The 22,461-nt window shown below is 34.6% G+C and overlaps 1 protein-coding gene across 3 annotated transcripts in view; it reads right to left on the reverse strand.

Moving 5' to 3' along the window:
- Nucleotides 1-20,029: 20,029 nt before the first annotated feature.
- Nucleotides 20,030-22,461, reverse strand: part of LOC111057578 — a 70,485-nt gene continuing 68,053 nt past the window's right edge. For all 3 annotated transcript variants that reach the window (XM_039430730.1, XM_039430731.1, XM_039430729.1), the window contains one exon: nucleotides 20,030-20,132. In XM_039430730.1, coding sequence (XP_039286664.1) covers nucleotides 20,100-20,132 — 33 coding nt within the window. In that variant the 3' untranslated portion in view covers nucleotides 20,030-20,099. The remainder of the gene's footprint in view (nucleotides 20,133-22,461) is intronic.

The raw sequence follows: 22,461 nt of genomic DNA on the forward strand, positions 1-22,461 counted from the left end.
AACAGGAGCATAAATATTATTTCCCTTATCCTCAACTTGAAATCCCTTAGCTACTAATCTGGCCTTTCTAATCCCATTATCCTTATTCCTAAAAACCCATTTCGTTTCTATGGCTTTCTTTCCTTCTGGCAATTCTACTGGTGTCCAAGTATTCAACTTTTGTAATCCATCAATTTCTTTATCAATTGCTTATTTCCATTCTTTCTGTTTGATTGCTTCTGTGAACGTCATAGGTACTTCATCTGACTCTACATACAAAGCAATCACTTCATTACACTCAGTTAAATACCGATTTGATTTTCTTAAGAGTTCTCTCGGTCTTAGATTCAGATTATTTTCTTCCACTTCTTCCTCACAATCTTGTTGATTCACATTAGAATTTTTATCATTTATGTGATTTCCAGTATACAAGTCTTCTTCATTATTCTCCGTTTGTTCTTGATTTCTGTTTACATCATCATTACATAGTTCTCTCTCATAATCTTGTAATGTCCTTTCTCGATTTCTTTCTACATTTTCAGTACATGATTCTTTCTCACTATTTTGTGAAATTTGTTCTCGATATAAATCAATACTCACTTTTCAATCAAAATTGTCACTTTCAGGGGATTTATTTTCATTGAAAAGTGCATCTCTAGTAACTACTATTGATTTACTTACAATGTCCATTAACCTGTAATTATTTGAGTTCCCATCATAGCCTACTATAGAATCATTTTCTTTGATTTAGAATCCAGTTTCTTTCTTCTACAATCCGGTGTCAATGCATAGGCTTCTGAACCAAATATTTTCAAGTGTTTCAATGACGGTTTTTTACCTGTCCATACCTCAAAAGGAGTAGAGTTTGGTGTTTGACATGTCCCTGATCTATTCAATATGTATACACTTGTATTTACAGCTTCTGCCCACAGATTCTTAGGCAAATTTCTAGACAATAACATACACAGAGTCATTTCCATAATTGTTCTATTATCCCTTTCAACCCTGGCATTTTGCTGTGGAGTATACCTAGCTGTTCTTTCAATTTCAATACCATTTGCATGCAAATAATTTTCGAACATTTTATTGAAATATTCTGTTCCATTGTCTGTATGCAAATACTTGGGTGTACAACCATACATGTTCTTTATTTTATTTACATAAGTCTTGAAAGCTTGATGCGTTTGATACGCATCAGATTTATGCTTAATGAAAAATACAACTCTGTACCCTGAACAATCATCTTTGAAGCAAATAAAGTAGTTTGCTCCACCGATAGAAGTTACTGACATAGGTCCACATACATCACTAAAAATTCGCTCACCTGGCTTGGAAGATTTCCATGAGTTACCTACATCATAAGATAATCTATGTTGTTTTCCTACAGTACAACCTTCACAGAAAAATTTTTCAGTGTCATCAATTCGTATACCATTGATTAATCCTTTGGATACCATTTCTTTGATTGCTTCACAGTTCAAGTGTCCTAACCTTTCATGCCAAAGCTTAAGATTTGCAATAGATTCATTACTTGTCAAATTTACTTCAATATTATTTAGCACAACAGTTTTAAAAAGCATATTATACTGTAAAATCTGACAAAGCATTTATTGGAACGGTTCCACTTGTTACTCGTTCCGCTACTACGTAGACATCATGTCGTCATTTTGTCCGTCTGCGCTGACCGGTGACGTCACAGTCACGGTTCTTGCCACTGCTTTAATCAAGTTGGTTTTCTATACTTTTAGTCGTATAATTTTGTCGTTTCAATTTTAATATTTTTACTATTCGATTTTTTGGAATTTATTTTGTCTTTAGGCATCTTACTTTCTAGATATTTGTTACTTTTTCACCAAACGTTTGTAAACGTGTTGCCTACGTTTCAAACACATCCGGCATGTTCCTTTTTTCTGACCAGCATTAGCGTTTTCCGTGTCTTTTGCAATGGTTCCTAGTCGAGAGTGCATCTACGCTTTCGGTCTAAACCTTTTATCCATATTCATCGGATCTACGTTTTTTAAAAGTGAATTATTCTTCAAATTAATTCGTTTGTTCTATTCTTCAATTGTGATTCAATTATTCATCGATTGCGATGCTGCGCAATTATTCAGCATGCTGCGATGTGTATGCACCAGCTATCAACTATCTTGTACCCTGAGAGACTGAACCGCACTGAACTGGTCACAGACGGCTATTGCGCATTGAGAAAACAACACACGGCAAACTACACCGCCTTGCGAGCTCGCTACTTGACTCGCCGCACAGCAAGCTTGATACAACTTGCCTCAAACGCACAGGCGTGCCTCTCTGCGTACTGGACCAGCGCCCAAAGTTGCTTGATGGCGCAGCAATCGCATTGCTACAGTGCAGCATCGTTTTGTTCACTCAGGTTTTTCTGTTAGTTTTTAAGCATGTCCGATCATGAGGAAGATTCACTTCCTGAGCCTTCTGCTCTTTCCAATGCAAGAGACAATTTACACCACGAAATAGATTGGTTCATAACCAGCTATAGTGATTATGTTGTGGACACTGAAGCCACTTATTATCAATTGTTGACTGTCAAAAACGAACTAGGTTCACTTAGAATTAAGTATGATAAAATCCATGAACAGTTATGGAATTCAGAGTTGCAAGCACAAGACACTTCAACTCATTTTGAAATACTTAATAAGTTTATCTCCATTACCTCTAAGGCAAACGCTGCATTAACTGCTTTTGAAAGCAGACAACGCAACAATGAGGCCACTGCTGGTGCTTCCCAGCGGCCAACATCTCAAAACTCACATTTGGCAAATTTTCAGTTGCCTCAGATTCCGCTTCCACGCTTCAATGGGGAGCTTTCAAAATGGCAAGCATTCTCAAGTGCTTTTACCAATATTATTGGTAATCAGGATAATATTAATGACTCATTGAAATTTTTCTATCTTCGTCAATCACTCAGTGGTGAAGCTCTTGCTAGAGTGGAACACATTGAAGCTGACGAAAATGGTTTTCAGCTTGCATGGAACCTCTTAAGGGAGGGGTATGACAATAAGAGATTAATTGCTGCCAGGCACGTCACGGCAATTGAATCTCCGCCTACCATAAAGCGTAACTGTCCACAATCATTACGGGCATTCATTGACTTTTGCAAGTCCCACATTACCGCGCTCGAAGCGCTTCAACTTGGAGTCCAAATCAAGGACTTATTGTACATGCACAAAATGTTGTTGCAGTTGGATACTGCTACTGTTCGAGAATGGGAAAAGAGTGTTGGTATACACGACATTCCCACCATTGATAAATTTTGGAATTTTTTGGAATCACAATGCAAAATCATGGAAGCTGTTGCTTCAAGCTCAGCTAACCATCATCAAGGAAATGTACAGCAAAGTACATCCAACTCGGTTGGTGCTCATAGCAAGCCGAAGTTCAATCAAAATCAATCGAATGTTCAAGCTAGGATGCAGGTTACTACCTCTTCTATGTCACCTTGTAGTTTTTGTAATTCTGTTGGTCATTTTCCAAACCGTTGTAATGAATTATTGAAGTTGCAGGTTACTGATCGTTGGAATGCTGTCCGTGACAAAAGGTTATGTTATAATTGCCTCAAGCCTTTCGCACCCAATCATATTTGTTCGGACAAATCATGTACACTTTGTGGCAAGAGTCACCACACTGTTCTTCATAGGTCGTATCCTCAATTACGAGACACTCAGCCTACTTCTAAGGATAAGGTAACTTCAAATGTTATTCATTTTCAAACTTTTGCTCCCTCCAAGGGTAAGAATGCTGTTTTGAATTCCGTCATGGTTCAGAATGCGGAAACAACTAAGCAAGCTGTTTCTCATGCAGAACAGCCTCAGAAGAACTCTCATGTCACAATGAGCTCCACCTCGTCACTGTGTTTGCAACAGCAATCAACTGTCGCTTTGTTACCTACTGCTGAAGTTTTGGTTCAAACTTCTAGTGGGGAATTTATTAAAGCAACCGCTCTTTTAGATTCTTGCTCTGATTGTAATTTGATGTCAACTAGGTTGGCTGAAAAATTGTCACTTGTTACTTTGTATTCTGACACTTTGATTCATAGTGTAGGTGAGAATAAGACCAAATCATCTATTTCTCATTCAGTTTGCTTGTCTTCATCTGATCGTTCGTGGTCGGTCGAAGAAAATTGATTGTAGTTGATAGCATATCATCTAATGTTCCTAGTGTGAACATTGATCTTTCTAAAATTTCAACTCCTGTTGAACTCAAATTAGTGGATCCATTGTTTGATCAACCTAAACCTGTAGATTTGTTACTTGGTGCTGGCATATTCGCATCGATACTTCAGCCTGGTAAATTGTATTTAGCTCAAAACGCTCCCATTCTTCAGAAAACCAGTCTAGGTTGGGTCATATTTGGTTCTTGTAAAACCATTCGTCCTATTGCAGCACCTCGTTCGTGCCTCCCTGCTTCGCCTGTGGCCGCTCCCCGTAGGGTCATGTCAAATTTTCTAACTTCAAATGATGTCTCTCATCAGTTAGAGAAATCAGTTCAGGTATCAGTTCAGGAAATCAGTTCTCAATCAGTTCAGGTATTAGCTACTACTTCTTCTCGTGATGATGTTATCTCAGGTATAATCAATAGTTGCTCAACTTATCACAAAATCGTTCGTACAACAGCATATGTTCTACGGTTCATTCATAATTGTAGGAAACAAAATTCAGTCGCTCCGCACTTTGGTCAATTAGCTGTCTCTGAAATTTTAGAAGCTGAAAATTGTATCTTCAAATCCATTCAAGAAGAAGCTATTGCCTAATAGTTCTATTAAAGCCTTGTCACCATTCATTCACTCAGATTTTCTGCTCAGAGTTGGTGGACGTTTGCAAAATGCAAATGCTTCATTTGATTACAAACATCAAATATTGTTGCCTAGCAATCACAAATTCACTCGTGCATTGATTGTTGCTCACCATCGTCGTCTAAGTCATGCTGGGGTGCAGGCCACCATGGCCAGTGTAAGACAACGATTTTGGTTTCCCTCCACCCGTCGCACCATCAAAAGTGTATTGCGGCATTGCATATTGTGTTTTCGCTTTTCGGCTCTTCGTTCTGAGCAAATCATGGGTAGTTTACCAGCAGCCCGCGTTCAGGCTAATTTTCCCTTTTATAATTGTGGTTTGGATTACGCCGGTCCTATTTCCATCCGTGTAGGCGGCCCCAAATCTCGTACTTTTTCTAAAGCATACTTGTCGCTGTTTGTGTGTATGGTAACTTGTGCCGTTCATATTGAAACTGTCTCGGAACTTACTTCCAAGGCATTTATTGCTGCTCTGATTCGATTTTCTGCTCGTCGTGGCATTCCGCATTCCATTTTTTCGGACAACGCCACAACTTTCGTTGGTGCCAACAATGAGCTACGTGAGCTCCACGAATTTTTGTCCTCTGATTGTCTCAAATCAGATATTCATGACACTATGTCTGTACTCAACATCCAATGGCACTTCATTCCCTCTCGGGCTCCACACTTCGGTGGACTCTGGGAGAATGCGGTAAAAAACTTCAAAAGCATATTCCATGTAGTTACATTCAACAAGGTATTTAACTTTGAAGAAATCTGTACTCTTGCTGCTCAGGTCGAAGCCATCTTGAATTCGCGCCCTCTTGTTCCCTTGTCGGAAGATCCACATGATCTTGCCTACTTGTCTCCAGGTCATTTTTTGATTGGACATCCACTTACGTCATTACCCTTCTTACCGCCTAACACCAAACACATTGATCATTGTTCATGTTGGTATCAACTTGCTGTTTCTATCCAGGAGCTTTGGGATAGGTGGTCTCGTGAATATTTAACCACTCTTCAGAAAAAAGGCAAATGGCTAAACAATTATGAAAATTTGAAGGTCGGTACGGTTGTCATCTTGAAGGATCCTGGTTCCGCGCAGTCCACTTGGAAGCTGGCGCGCATTACTGAAGTTCATCCTGGTAAGGACGACAAGGTTCGAGTTGTCACTGTTCTCACTCCCTCTGGCACTTTTAAGAGAGCTATTTCGAGTTTAGCACCTCTTCCCATTGATGAGGATTCTAGTTAATCCCCTTGCTCTTATGGTTCATGTTGTATTTTTAGGTTTCATTGTTTTTTTCCCCTGGTTCTCACATGGGGCCCAGTTTTCAATTTCCAATTGCCTTGCCAGATTTTACATATTTCTTACTTTTTCTTATTGTGCCATACCCCCGTATGACACAAGGGGCCCAGTTTATGTAAAATCTGACAAAGCATTTATTGGAACGGTTCCACTTGTTACTCGTTCCGCTACTACGTAGACATCATGTCGTCATTTTGTCCGTCTGCACTGACCGGTGACGTCACAGTCACGGTTCTTGCCACTGCTTTAATCAAGTTGGTTTTCTATACTTTTAGTCGTATTATTTTGTCGTTTCAATTTTAATATTTTTACTATTCGATTTTTTGGAATTTATTTTGTCTTTAGGCATCTTACTTTCTAGATATTTGTTACTTTTTCACCAAATGTTTGTAAACGTGTTGCCTACGTTTCAAACACATCCGGCATGTTCCTTTTTTCTGACCAGCATTAGCGTTTTCCGTGTCTTTTGCAATGGTTCCTAGTCGAGAGTGCATCTACGCTTTCGGTCTAAACCTTTTATCCATATTCATCGGATCTACGAAACGTTTTTTAAAAGTGAATTATTCTTCAAATTAATTCGTTTGTTCTATTCTTCAATTGTGATTCAATTATTCATCGATTTCTTCACTTATTTACTCTGATAAACTTTGTCAAAATTGCAACCTCGTGTGGGCGTTTATCGCTATTTATTTGATCTACGGAACGTTTTTAAAGTGTGAATTACTTCTGCAAATTAACTCACTTATTCTATTCTTCAATTGTGATTCAACTATTCATCGATTTCTTCGCATATTTACGCTGATAAGCTTTGTCAAGTTCACAACCTCGTGTGGGCTTCAATTGCCATTCTTCTAACCATTGGCTTCACCTTGTGTAACTTAAACTTTCAAGTTCATCATCTCTACCGTTTGGAAATCATTCTAAAAATTCCACAACTTGAAAGTCGGATTATTCATTTGGGATTCTACATGCTCCCCAGGTAGCACACTTACGTGTTTCCAACGTTGAAATTTGGTTGTTGAGGTTGAATAACCGTTAGCGGTTGAATTTTTCAACGTTTTAAATGCAACGTTGTTTTCAACGGTTGATCTATCGTTGAAAACACGTTGAAAACGAGCTTCCAATTCCACCACTCACAGCGCTACAGTAGTCCTTACACAAAAACGGATCTATCAACGACGATCGACTGATCATCGCCATTTCATGTTTGAATTCTCATCACGTTCATGAAAGCTGTGAACTCTTTTAGAAGAGTCTACCTATTCCACATTGACTTGGTAAGTTTATTTAATTTATTATTCTTATTTAAAAGATGAGATTGTTTGGTGATTTATTGTCTAAACTTCAAAACAAATATTGTGTGTTGAACATAATTATGTTTACATTTAAGGTTAGGGTTAGGTAAGTTATATTATGTTTTAAATAAGAGGGCTCTAATTTAATATAATTATTAAAAATTAATATAATACAATAAGCTTGGTTTTAAGTATTTTACATGTAGCCTACTACTTAACTTCCAAATAAACTACTATTACTTTGATTCCTGCACAAATATTTTCATTATGCTATCTATGTATTGTTTTTGTCACAGGACTGCTTGTGTTGAGAAATTCCATCGAACTTAATATAATAACACTGAACTTAATATAATATAAATCACTTAACATCAAAGTGATTGCTTTTAACAAGTTCAGTAATTAATTCGGTGATCCAAGAAATTGAAAACGGGTGTCCGGAGTTCAGCTCATAAATATTAACATTTTCCAAATATCGTCATTCCATGGTGACGAAATTTAGCTTAAACTTGTTCATTTTAAAATTAAATTTTCAATTAATTTATGCATGTTTACAACCCATATATGTCAAGGATATTTTTGATTAATTTCATTGTGATTTTAAACTTTTGGTCTAGGTTTACAAAATTTAGTAGGCCAATAAAAAATGGTTGAAATATCGGGATACAACTGTTTTTTTTTCATAAAACTAATTATGTACCTACAGTAACTATTAAATTTTACTCATAAATCTAAAAAATAAATTTTCTACCGTTTTTATATAGAGCCTTATTTGTTTACTTCTATAGGCCTAATGAAAGAGGAGTATTTCAAGTTAAAATTCATCTATGCTACAAAATTTGGAAACCCAATATTCTTACTTTATTCTTAGTTCTTTTGAATGTTTGAACGAACAGCTGGCGTGACTTTCTCGTCTGACTATTGTATAGTAATGGACTATTTTTATCTAAAAAACAGTCATCACCTCGCCTTGTGATTCAAAATATCAATGTGTATAACAAAATATCAAATGTATAACATTATTAGATGTGCACTTGAGAAAAATTTCTGTACTTGTTGTTAAAAGCAATTCCCTTTTAACCATGCAACATCTGTATCAAATAATAACTCCTATGTGGTGGCAAAATTTCATCTGCCTTCATATTATAGAATTTCTTATTAAAATTTATATTACCTTATGTTTCAGATTCTATCAAAAAATCTTGTGGGTCGACTGTGGGCATTGAGACCCAAATTGAAGATGCTATTAAGGATTGGCTAAAATATGTGACAGTCAGAGTATTTTCAGTGGAGAAAAAAACAATCTAATTTCGTCGGTAATTAAAAAGTATTATGAAATGAAAGTGGAAAGTTATTTTGAAAGTCCCTTTCTATTGAAACACTGTAATAAAATATTTGTTTCTCTATTGCATAAATCACAAACTATCATCATACCTGAAAACTAAAATGTAGGCGGGTTTATACGATGCTAATTGACAAGACAATAATATTGTCTTCTGAAATTTATAGCTGGTGTAAAGTATCAATTGAATCTTTTAATTCTAGAACCATCATCTAGGCATAGCTAAATAAAAACTAATTGACAATTATTATTGTTTTGCCAATTGGCATAGTTTAAACCTGGCATAAATGTCAAGTAAAAATTTAGATGATCTATATTATTTGCTAGGAAGAATTGAGCTATTTTTGCTCACCACAGATAAAATTATCATTCTAAAAATTCAAGATTTTTAAACAACTGCTGAATTCTTGAAATAATAGTTTTAATTTATGTTTCTTACAGACATAAAATGTTTTTGAGCTTGGCAGAGTATATTAAATTACCATGGTAATTTGGTTGTAACCATCTTAGTTCTTTAAACAACCTTTCATCATACTATTTTTGTGGATCAAAATTGAAGTAATATGGAAATAGAAAGAAAAATAAAAATCTCAGTATCCTTTTTGAATCATTTAAATAATGATTAATAATAGTGATTAAATAATTCAAAAAGGTTACTGAGATTTTTATTTTCCTTTCTATTTCTATAAAAAGTAGCCCTATACAGAAAAGAGATGAATATGGTTTTTATTGTGTGTTTTTAATGTCAACTTACCAATGTACCGCATTGCAGGGTAATATTTCTGTTACATGAAATCATATGTAAATAAATGGAAATATGATTTCGTATTTTCATCTCTTTTCAAATGATTTTAGAAATATTACCATGTAATTGATAAGGTACCGGTTCAAAAGTATGGCTAATTCAACGTCTATTTATAGTTGAAATAATGGTTGTCACAACGTGCTTTCAACGTCTGAATTACTTCTGCAAATTAACTCACTTATTCTATTCTTCAATTGTGATTCAACTATTCATCGATTTCTTCGCATATTTACGCTGATAAGCTTTGTCAAGTTCACAACCTCGTGTGGGCTTCAATTGCCATTCTTCTAACCATTGGCTTCACCTTGTGTAACTTAAACTTTCAAGTTCATCATCTCTACCGTTTGGAAATCATTCTAAAAATTCCACAACTTGAAAGTCGGATTATTCATTTGGGATTCTACATGCTCCTGCCTACATTTCCACTGGGGAATTGGCCTGCCGTGGTGGACGCTTCCATTCTTGTCATCGCATGGCCAGATCACACCGTCGCTTGCTGATGTCCTGTTCTCTTGGGTACTGCAGATTCATTGCCTGTCTGCCTGGCTGCATCTCCTCTTCAAAATTTTATTCAGGTTACGTAAATCGTTCTATTCAATTTTTATTTACGTATGTATTACATAATTGTTTTGTTGATGTTTATCTTGATATTCGATTCACTAAGGCCACCAACGCCTATTAATTCATTGGATTTGACAGCTACCCTTGACTTTACAAGTGATTTTCTGAGGCCACTGACGCCTATTAATTGTTTGTTGATGTCTATCTTGACATTCAATTCACTGAGGCCACCGACACCTATTAATCGTTCTAATTGATGTCTATCTTGACATTCAATTCATTGAAGGCCCATGTCGCCTGTATTTAACCTGGACAATCTTTACATTGTATTTAATAGCTACCCTTAGCTCTTAAGTGTTAATCTAAGGCCACTGACACCTATTTATCGTTCTATTGATGTCTATCTTGACATTCAATTCACTGAGGCCACCGACGCCTATTAATCGTTCTAATTGATGTCTATCTTGACATTCAATTCATTGAAGGCCCATGTCGCCTGTATTTAACCTGGACAATCTTTACATTGTATTTATTAGCTACCCTTAGCTCTTAAGTGATATTTTAAGGCCAGTGACGCCTATTAATTGTTTTGTCAATGTCTATCTTGACATTCAAATCACTGAAGGCCTATGCCGCCTATATAATTGTATTCAATAGTAGCAACTATTTCATTGGATTTGACAGCTACCCTTGGCTTTACAAGTGATATTTTAAGGCCAGTGACGCCTATTAATTGTTTTGTTGATGTCTATCTTGACATTCAAATCACTGAAGGCCTATGCCGCATATTTTTATGTACCGTATTCTATTTGTTGAGCACTATTTACAGCTTATTGTCATTTATTATTCCTTTTGTAAATCATTGTCATTTATTATTATTCCTTTTGTAAATCATTAAGATTGAACTTCGCAGCAATAACTTTCATTATAGCACTCAATTTATATTCGCAATTCAGGTATCATTAATATTACCTTTTCGATTATTGTCAGGCTTCAATGGTCATTAATGTCATTGACCTAATCTCATTTAAATTTTGTATTTCTCTAACGTTTTTTATCACATGGTAATTATCCCAAGATTTCTCGACTCAATCTACTTACAATTGTTTTTGTATGTGGCCATCTGCCTATTATTATTTTATTATTATTAAATCTTATCTTGTTGACTCATTTAGTCTTTTATTGGCGTACTTACCACACTTCAAGCTATCAGTATTTTTATGCACAGAATTCAAAGATTTATTTGTAGGTATTAATACCAACTATCATTCACAGTCCACTGCCCTGACCTTGGATTCTGTCAATACAAATTATTTTCAGTACGAATTCCTTCAGCTACAAGTTTGTTGTTATGATAAATCTTAGCTGTATCATTTTTCTTAATTATAATCATCCCTTTTTTCGTTAATTGTCCTTCAGAAAAGAGATTTCCTTTCAAATCTGGTACAAAGAGAACATTTGTGATAATTGAGTCAAACCACTCACCTTCAATAAACTTTTTGATGTTAACTGTACCTTGTCCTCTGATTGGAAGGCGAATATTACTACCCAGTATTACAGACTTGTTGTTCCTGAACTCTTGAATTTCTGCAAAGAATTTCCTGTTCCCCGTCATGTGCGATGAGGCTCCACTGTCAAGGATCCATGGCTCTGAGTCTTCAGAATCATCCAGGTCGAAATCTGATTCTTCAGCGTTGAAAGCAGAAAAATGTGAACGTTCTCCATCTCCATAACTTTGGTTGTCATGATTTTCCCGTTGGCGCACGTTTTCAGAAGTCGATTGAAATGTCTTTCCATGAAACATTTTTGGCTTCTTGCAATTTTTTGCAATGTGATTTTTACCACGACAGTTATAGCAAATTACTGTCCTTTTTTCTGATGGCGTATTCTTCTTCTGAACTGTTGAGGTGGATAGAGCTTGATCATTGCTTTCCTCTTCAGTTAGAGCTCTCTCTTCATCAAGAAGTCTTGAAGTCAAATTCGTTATAGTTTTTTTTCTTCAGGCATTGAGAACCAAGCTTGTCTCACTGTCCTATATTTTGATGGTAGGGTACTCAAGATTTTTGTTATTATCGATAGTTCACTTATATTCTCGCCTATATCCCTGGCTTCTTTAGCAAGACTTTCAATTTTATTAATGTGGGTTGCTACATTATCACACGGGTCCATTTTGTATTGATGAAATTTGTCTATTATTAACATTTTGTTAATTTCGGATTTTTGAAAATAGATTGAGTCAAGTTTTTGAATGATTTCAAATGAAGTTTCACAGTTTTCGATCAACACAATTTGTTTCTGGTCCATTGCAGTAGATAGTGTAAACATAGCAGTTGCATCGAACTTATTCCAGTCCTTCAATTCTTCTTCGTCGATTGGTTTTGTTTCTTTGCCAAAAGCAACATCTAGGCAGCCTTTAGCTCGAAGAGCACATTTCATTTGAAATAGCCATTGTTTGTAGTTGGTGCCATTGAATCTAGCTACCAAGTTGGAAGAGTTCATCTTGAGACTTAATAAAATATAGATCCGATTTTCCTCTCACAATAAACTCTACACTTAATTATTATAATCTAAGGGCCACTGCTAACAAATATGCAACCTATAACACTAATATTGAATGTATAAGGAGGCAGTTAATTTACATAGGTACTAAAATAATAAACCTCATTCCAAATCACTTTCTCATGGACAATAAGATCAGCGGAGAAATTAAACTGGATATAAAAAACTGGACTTACGGTAATTTCTTCTTCCATTTAGATATATGACTCGAGATTTCTGCTCCAGCATTGGTTTTTCATTTTTCAGTGGACTCGCTTACCTTTATTTTGAGTACCTATTCCTCTGTTCTCTTCCTTCCCCCATTTCTCCCTTCCCTTTTTTCCTCATTACTTCTCTTCTCTTCTTTGCCTGCCTATTACATGGGAAACCATAGATGGCTAGGTATCTTCCTCCTTTTTTCTCTTCAACACACCCAACCACAAAGCCCATGGTTTTTTATATTTGTATCATTTTATTGTGTTTTATTTGTTTCGTAATTGTTTGTAATTTTGTTTTGTCTTGTTTTGTGTGTTTTTAATAAATTGAAATTGAAAAATTGAAATTTACAGAATCAATTCCAGTCTACTTACGGTTATTCTGTGAAATTGACTACCTATTAGTGGAAAATAAAATAATGTTTCCAATTTTAAATTGAATGAATTGTCATGGTACTGAGTTCTTGGTCAACAATATTTTCATGTTGACATTTATCAATTCTTGAATTTTTCAGAAGTTATTCTATTTGAATAAAGACATTTTTATCAGTTCCTATCAATTTAGTATCCATGACAATGATTTGTTCAAAATAGAAATTTAATATAATAGGAAGAGGCCTATATTTATGTTCGCATATTTTCCACTTGTGATGGATTGCCAAAATTGGACAGCATGCTGCACAGCGAGTTGTAAACGAGGGCTCTAATTGGTTGAAAAGTTCAGCGTTCGGCGAACGGCGAGGAGAATGGTATAAAGAACGGCTAGTGGCATGACGTACGGTTCGGAGAACGGCACGGCGATTGATTGAAAGCTGAGTTTTAAAATTGAGCAACATATGACTTATCTCCTCTACACGGTGTGTTACACTGTTCGATTCGTCTAGTGTGGACATACCTAAGAGGTATGTATACTTAAGAGGTGAGTATACTTATAAGAGGGTACTAAGAGCTGAACTCCTATAAATATATTTTATGAGTTAAAAAACCGCTTCTATTTATATCTCTAGCTGTAGGTCCACTCATATCTTATTGTCATCCGTTTTATTTATTTAGCATATGGCCCTACGACACAAATCTTTATGTTATCTAACATAAGTCAGACATATAAACAATGAAGTCATCTTAGTCACAAGTTTGAAAAAAGGTGGAACATGGTGATCCTACCGACTGCGCCATGTTTAAATGTCTTAATAAATTCTTAGCCATTTGAAGCAACCATCTTTATTTACATAGATAACAAACTAAACTTAGTAAACAACTAAAAATTTATCAAACATTTTTTTTAAAGTTATAAGCATATATCTAGTCGATTTAAATATGCCACTGCATCTGGTGTAGCTAACAGGAAGACATCCAGCCTGCCCTCATAAGCTCTTCTTGTGCACTCTTCTACAATGTGTCTTATGGTTTGCACAGCGCCACACTCACAAAAAGGTGTTGGAGCCTTTCCCCATTTGTGCAATGCATAGGCACATCTTCCATGCTGAGTTCGGATCCTGTTAAGAGCCGACCATAGTTTGCGTGGCAAATCAAAACCTGGTGGCTTTTCGGTGATACATGGGGTAAGATCGATTTGCCTTGCCTTGCCATTCCTGTTTCCAGGCGTCTGTTAAACTCAACTCACCATACAGAGCATGTAATGCCGTTCTGGTAGGAGGCTTTCAAGACGCCAGGCGGATTTGATTGACATGTTCTATATCCCCATGTATTGGCAAGTTTTGATTTTGCAGGATCTTATTGAACTCTCTTGTTAGCGCATTAATAAAATGTCATCCGTTTTATTACCCACGCACAAACCTAGAGCATGGCCTCATGACCCATGACCTGGAACAGGTCAGTGCCACTGGTGCTAGTCTAGATACACTATGAACATCAGAGCATCATTCTCAGGAAGAATAAATTTTCTTTTTACCAAGAATCTTTCCAATTATAATTGACTTTTGTACTGAACACTGAAAGCTTCAACTGGAAAATTCGGCAAGTCTTGATTGGAGATCAAGCTATTTAGTGATCTAAATAACTTTTAGTGAAAAGAAGGCTATAAGTGAAGTATTCGAAATTTAAACAAAAAAAGGTTAAGCAATAAAAAAGCACCAATTATAAAAATCACATTACAATTTATTCGAGAATTAAACCATTCCTTGTGAATTTTACTGTAAAAACATTTCAGCTTAAATTAAGTATCTACAAAATATGAACAAATAAACGTATATTAAATAATAATGTATTTGTTAAAAAGAATTCCTTATTGTAATCAAAAAGAATTCCTGAGATGACAGTGTAAAGTTTGCCTGAATTGTATGAGTATTTTTCCAACCAAGAAGTACAGATTTGAATTAAAATCTGTTTCAAATTTTAATTTGAAACTAAAACACTTTTAGAAACTATTTTCTAAAAATCAATGCTTCGTATCTGTATTACATCAATCATCAACAAAGTTGAATTGAGATTTCAGTTGATTGGAATAAAATTAGATGAAATAAGATTAGAAATAAATAAATAAATTAGATTGGAATAAGATTAGATTTCTTACATTGTTAAATCAAGTTACAATTCTGTTAAACTAATCCTATTTCAGTCACAATTTATGCATGCGTTTTATCCGTATCGTTTTATTTACATATCTATAAACAGTCAAGCGCTCTTGAACATGTTGAAAGTTTAATACCTATTTTTATAAACAGTTCAACTGATGAAAATACGATAACAAACTTGGATCTTCCAGGAACAATTCAGACAACTTGAAAGCAACATTAATCTACAGTAAAAATGTGGGCTGGGATGAAATTTATAATAAATAAACTTTTAAGCAATTACAAAAATTAACAACAGATCAAACTTGTTTTGCTCAAAATGTCATTGTACCTAAGCCCTTGTCTAAGATTCAATATAACAGATAATCTACAGAACACAATTGAAATATCATTCACTAGAGTGTACAAATATACTTTTCTGTAACACACAAATAACTTATCAACATGGAAAATCTATGAGATTGGCAAGATGGCTCTGATAGAGATAAAAAAGTTTTCCTTGTGATGTATTTTCAACGAATACAGGAAAACATTATTAAGTTTTGAAATTGTAAGTGGCTCCACGTCTGTCAACACGAACGCAGAAGTTAGTGTCCGCCAAGATTCAAGAATTTTATTTGCCATAAAACTTTACAAAAAACAATAAGCATCGTCAAACAATGGAACAATTCATAATACAATAATTATAATACAACCTTTGTTGTAAGTTACATTTTTGAAACAGTTCACATTTAGATATCATAACATTAAAAAATTCATTACACATATCGGTTAATAGGGGAAGTTGCTATAATGTTATTGTGCATCAGTACCAAACCAAGATTGCAATAATTTCTCATCAACCAATGTCAGATACCTCGCATTGTCAATTTAATGCGCATGCGAGGGTAACGTGTTGGGTGAGGTCAGGTTAAGTGTTGGTTAGGAAAAGCTTAGGGCGTTAGCTTTTGAATTGTAATATTCTAGAAATATTCAGAATTGTTTCATTGTAGTTGATAAAACGCATACTTGGAGCGCTGAAGGTTACCAGAGCTGGCTCATTCTCCATTTTGACGAATGCGTAGCTACTGTCTTACATTTTTAGTTAACCGCTAGGCGTTTGAGTTTGGAAAAATACAAATACATTAAGATTGAGTAACATTGTTTAGACAACATATAGATTGTGAAATGAACAAATATTAACAAAACCAATCGTAATCAATGTGTATGTTTTGAGGAAAAAGCTTAATGGAAATGTTTTAATGTAATACCTATTGAAAGTTTTCAATTTATCCGTGAGGATTTTAGAATGAAGAAGGGAATGCAGAGTTGCAGAAAAAGACGCTACAAATAATAACATGGATGATTAGAAAGAAAAACGGACAACCTTCAAGGTTTATATTATTTCCAATTTAAGAAAAAAACACAAGAGTATCAAAACTATCCAAATCGTTGAAAGATTTTTGAATTATAGCCTATGGTAGGAGATTATTGATCCAAATTTTGTAGCAATTACAGGCCTTAAGATAATATTAGTTTTATGCGTCCAGCGCAAATTTCAATTGTTATAAAACATTTTGTATGATATATAACTGTAAAATAACATATAAAATATTATTTAATCAGAAAACATAAAGAATAGAAATAGGAACATTTTTAAAATACAGATAAAACTATATAGATAAATGCCAATGATGATTAAAATTATCGACAATGATTCAAATCCAATCTAACACAGGCTAACACGGATAGGTAGATTTTACCAACTTTCTTGCACAATTATTACTATGGAAGTGAAATTTACACTAGCCTCAGAAAATAGAAAATGCTCTCCAACAAAATTGTATTTGAGCAATTTTTAAAAATAATGCTATTTTTAATAAATTGAAATTGGAATGTAAAATTTCCTAGGATTTGCTAAAGTATTATGAAAATATATAACTAGTTCGAAATAATATGAATTGGATTTTTTAGGTGAATGAAAGAAATAAACTGGACTAAACTTGAAGAGCTTGAGAAAATTTTGAATTAACATTTTGCATCTAAAGCTTTTTCGACAATTTTTAATCGTTATACTATTTTAACTTAAAAATGAGAATATTTTACAAAAATGGTTAAAAGTAGAACCCATTGGGAATGAGTAACAGATTATAAACTGAAGCTTATTCGAGCCAGAGTTTAGAATAATCTTATTTAATTGGGCGAGTTCTCATTAGATACTCATAAAGAGAATAAACATGAAGCAACAGAGATTTTTTAAGAGTACCGTAATTGAAGGAAAAAATCAGGCTCAGCCTATAGAAGCTTTCCAGTTTAGAAACTTTGGATCTAACAGAATTTTATCAGTTTACTGATAAACATAAATTACTGTTGAGAGAAATAAATAGAACTGAATAAATTCTGCACACTTGTATCCAAACATTCAATACTATTCTGGATAGCTGGAAGAAAAGTTTTTATGTTTTATGAACATTTAAAAATAACTGATGAGAAATTATTCGATGAATGATTTGAACTGTATGAAAATGTAAGTGAAGAGAACATTATAGCTGCTTGTTAGTGCCTTCATTTATTAAAAGGTAAGTGATGAGAACTTTATAAGTGCGTGTTAGTTCTCTTTATTTACCAAAAGGTAAGTGAAGGGAAGAATGGGCCATATGAATAAAGTTGAGCAAAACCTTTTGCTCATGCTCATCAAAAAAATAGTTTGAGCATTTGCTAAGAAGTAAAGCTTATGCTCAAAATTGTATGAATAAACTGGAGCATTTACTCAACGTTTGAAGCAAATGCTTAAAAAAAAGTGAGTCTTGTCTAGAGCACCTTTTCACCTTTTGCTCATAGTAAAATGGCTCAACTAATTTGTGTGAGGATGAGGAAACTATACCAGATACGATCATAACCAATAGTTGAGAACTATAAAACTCTTTTTAGGTTAAACCATGATATATATCACCATTATTCCTACAAAAGAATGAATACAAAAAATACCTATCAGATGGAGTTTCAATGGGGCAGAGCCCTAGTTGTCATGTTACTTCTATTTTCCTGCCATCACAGAAAAGGAAATAGGCATTTAAGAAGATCAGAGTGTATTCTTCTTCTATAATCTATATAATAAGAGAGAGTAGGATTGTGTTTGTTCACATCAAAACATGTCAACTTGTGGATTGCATACCGAAAAAATGGGAATGATTCAGATCTCCAAATTTTGCACATAGATTCTAAAAATATCAATTTCATGCACCTCGAAGCCCAAATTTGAATTTTCCTTCTAGATTTTTCAGAAATAATGTTAACATTTCTTGTGAATTACATGGAAAAAAACAACTTACTATCTAGGAATCAATTTGGTTTTCGTGAGGGGAGGAGTACAGAAGATGCGGTATTAGAATTGTCAAATTTTGTCACAGATAAGCATTTTTTACGCTATTATTTCAAAATTCAGAACTCAACTAACCTAAAACTCAATTTATAGATAGAGAACAGAGCAGACGACCAAACCAAACACAAGCGGTGTTTACACTTGCATATTAATTAGCGCTTACGTGAGTAGCACATTCTAACCTTTTACTATATAAACAAAGTAAGATGAATCAGCCGATGAAAAATCTTTAGAATACATGAGCAGTTGCTCCAAAGCTCAGAAGCATAAGGTGAAGCTGATTCATATGCAAATGCTTATGCTTCTACCTAATGCTCATGAGCTAAACCTTATGCTTCATGCTCAGTTTTTATTCATACGGCCCATTATAACTGCGTGTTAGTTCCTTCATTTACCAAAAGGTAAGTGAAGAGATCTTTATGAGTGCGTGTTAGATCTCTTCATTTACCTTGACAAAATTCATCACTATCTTCATTGGATCTAATGATCCATTAATGTTACTGATAGTATAGTGAGGTCCACGTTATAATGGCAGTGGAGAAAGATAGGAAATCAACGGTTCCGATATTCTGTCTTGTCAATGCCCTTCTATAGACGGTAGCTGATACTGGTTTATTGATGTAATATTGGGCCATATGAATAAAGTTGAGCATTTTCTTATACTTCCAAAATATTGAGCATATGCTTCATTTTCTATGAATAAACGTGAGCCAAACCTTTTGCCCATGCTCATCAAAAAAATAGTTTGAGCATTTGCCCAAAAGTAAAAGCTTATACTCAAAATTGTATGAATAAACTGGAGCATTTGCTCAACTTTTGAAGCAAATGCTTCAAAAAATGTGAGCCTAGTCTAGAGCAGCTTATTCATATAAAAATAGGCAAATGCTTATGCTTCTACCTAATGCTCATGAGCAAAACCTTATGCTCCATGCTGATGAACATTTGCTCTGTTTTTATTCATATAGCCCATTGACTGTTCAGTCTTGTTTGAAATAATCAATTATAATTATGTTATTAAGCAAGAAATGATACTTTTCAATAATTTTATGATGAATTTTCATAATTGAAATGAAATATTCTGTTAATTAATTAGTAATTCTACATTGTTAAAAGACGATCTGGCGACAGAGCAAAGCGAGAAAGAGATGGCGCTATCAGCTTTGTTGAAAGATAAACAACTATAGCAATATCATTGCTAATCAAACACTGTCATTATAACGTGGACCTCACTATAGTGATAATGCTAGTTAAAACTGCAAATTAACTAATAATGGAAATAAATATATGTATAACAATTCTGTACAGGATTGGAATAAATAGTTACTCCTAGGTGATAATCCTTGGAGTAATTTCTTAACGTCACTTACTGCATCTTCTGCTATTTTGCTTATCCTGAAAAAAAAATTATAGGCATTTCAAAATAATATTGAGTATACGAAATCAATCAAAAGTATTCGAGATTTACAACAACACTGAGATTTATTGAGACATCAAAATTGGTTTTGTGATTTTACTTTCCTTGCCCTATTACCATAGGTAAGGAAAGTATTGCTTTCCGAAAAAAATTAAGGTACCCCAATTTCTAAATTTCTATACGTTTCAAGGTCCAAAAAAGTGGTTTTTTGGTATTGGTCTGTATGTGTGTGTGTGTGTGTGTGTGTGTGTGTGTGTGTACACGAGTGTATGTGCGTCTGTGTACACTATATCTCATCTCCCAATTAACGGAATGACTTGAAATTTGGAACGTGAAGTCCTTACAATATAAGGATCCGACACGAACAATTTTAATCAAATGCGATTCAAGATGGCGGCTAAAATGGCGAAAATTTTGTCAAAAACAGCGTTTTTCGTGATTTTCTCGAAAACGGCTCCAACGATTTTGATTAAAGTTATACCTAAAATAGTCATCGATAAGCTCTATCAACTGCCACAAGTCCCATATCTGTAAAAATTTCAGGAGCTCCGCCCCATCTATGCAAAGTTTGATTTTAGATTCTCAATTATCAGGCTTCAGATACAATTTAAACGAAAACTTTGGAGCATGAAAATCTCTATAATCTCTAATTTGAACGAAAAATTTCGAGTGGAAAAGATTGAGCATGAGAATTTCTACAATTAATGTTCAGTAACATTTTCACCTAAAATTAAAAATAAGCTCGAAATTCGAGAAAATGTGATTATCCAATTGCAAACTGTTGGCAACTGTTGATTCTATTAAATGATTCACTATGAAGAGATAGCAGACCTCGTGTGTATACAGCGTTATTGCCCTGTCACCAGCTGGCTCAAATCTTTGAATAGTAGACTTGAGATGCGCGGGCACACTAGCGTCAGGTGTTCAATTTTCATAACGGCAAAGAAAGTTGTGTGAGTGCGCCACACCAGATTTTTACTATAGTCAAACGCACGAAAATAGTTGACCGAGCGAAGTGAGGTCTAAGATTCAAGTCGATGGTTTGGCATTTCACTTAATGTTTAAATGTTTATATGTTTTTATGTTGCGCATTTACGGCGAAACGCGGTAATAGATTTTCATGAAATTTGACAGGTATGTTCCTTTTTAAATTGCGCGTCGACGTATATACAAGGTTTTTGGAAATTTTGCATTTCAAGGATAATATAAAGGAAAAAGAGCCTCCTTCATACGCCAATATTACCGTAAAAATCAGACTATAGAATAATTCATCATAAACCAGCTGTCGAGTTGACTATAAATGTAATGTCGAGTTGACTATCTCAATGTAACTTGGTAAAAAATTAACAGCTGTGTAGACTATAAATTGCATGCCTCATTGAATGCAATTTTCATGCACTATTAAATAGGATGCAAAGAACAAAAGCTCGTCTGGGCGCCCAGATGTCTTCTGGTTTTCTCGCGCTAAATTCTGGAAAGCGTTATATGATAATTAAATCTTGTGTAAGCATGATCTGATCAAATAAATAGTGCATCAGTGAGGAAGTGCTTATGGTTTGGGACGTCGTTATAACTGCGCGAGGTCTACTGTTCACAGAACTACTAGTACGATAGAAATTGGAACGGCTGAGTACCTCCATACTCCCCCGCACCAATAGAGGTTGCAAATATTCGTCAGGTATAATATGAGAAAATAGTATTTAATTGAACGAGCTTTATTTAGCCAATTCTCACTTTTGACTCACTCAATGCCAAAGTCGCTGTCCGTCTGTTTGTATGCTCTACAATAACTTTAGAAAGAATTGATCAATCAGCTTCAAATTTTGAACATGAATTCTTCAAACCTTTTTACGTGTCAAGTTTGTTGTAATACAAAATTAACTCACTCCTGCGTCCTTTTCAGGATATAAAAATAACATTGAAAGTGAATAAAAAAAAACTGTTGTGATTTATCATTTAGTCAGCTGGAATTGATTGCATGATATTTCTGTAATTTTTCCATTCATTTAAAAAGCTGATGCTATTTCATGAGTTATCACACAGACTTTCCTTTATGCGCTGATACATGATTTCAGCTGGATAATTCACAAAATATTTGATTTATAAGTTCAGACAGACAGGCAGACAGACGTTAACGGAAGCGAGAACTTATCGGCGCATAAAGTCTGTCAGTCAGTGTGGTAACTCCCAAATAGCATCAGCTTTTTTAAATGAATGGAAAAATAATTAGAGATATAGCATGCAATTAATTCCAGCTGACTAATGATAAATCCAAACAAAATGTTTTCTTATGCACTGTCAATGTTA

This window comes from Nilaparvata lugens, chromosome 6 (genome assembly GCF_014356525.2).
Source record: "Nilaparvata lugens isolate BPH chromosome 6, ASM1435652v1, whole genome shotgun sequence".
Classification (NCBI taxonomy): Eukaryota; Metazoa; Arthropoda; class Insecta; order Hemiptera; family Delphacidae; genus Nilaparvata; species Nilaparvata lugens.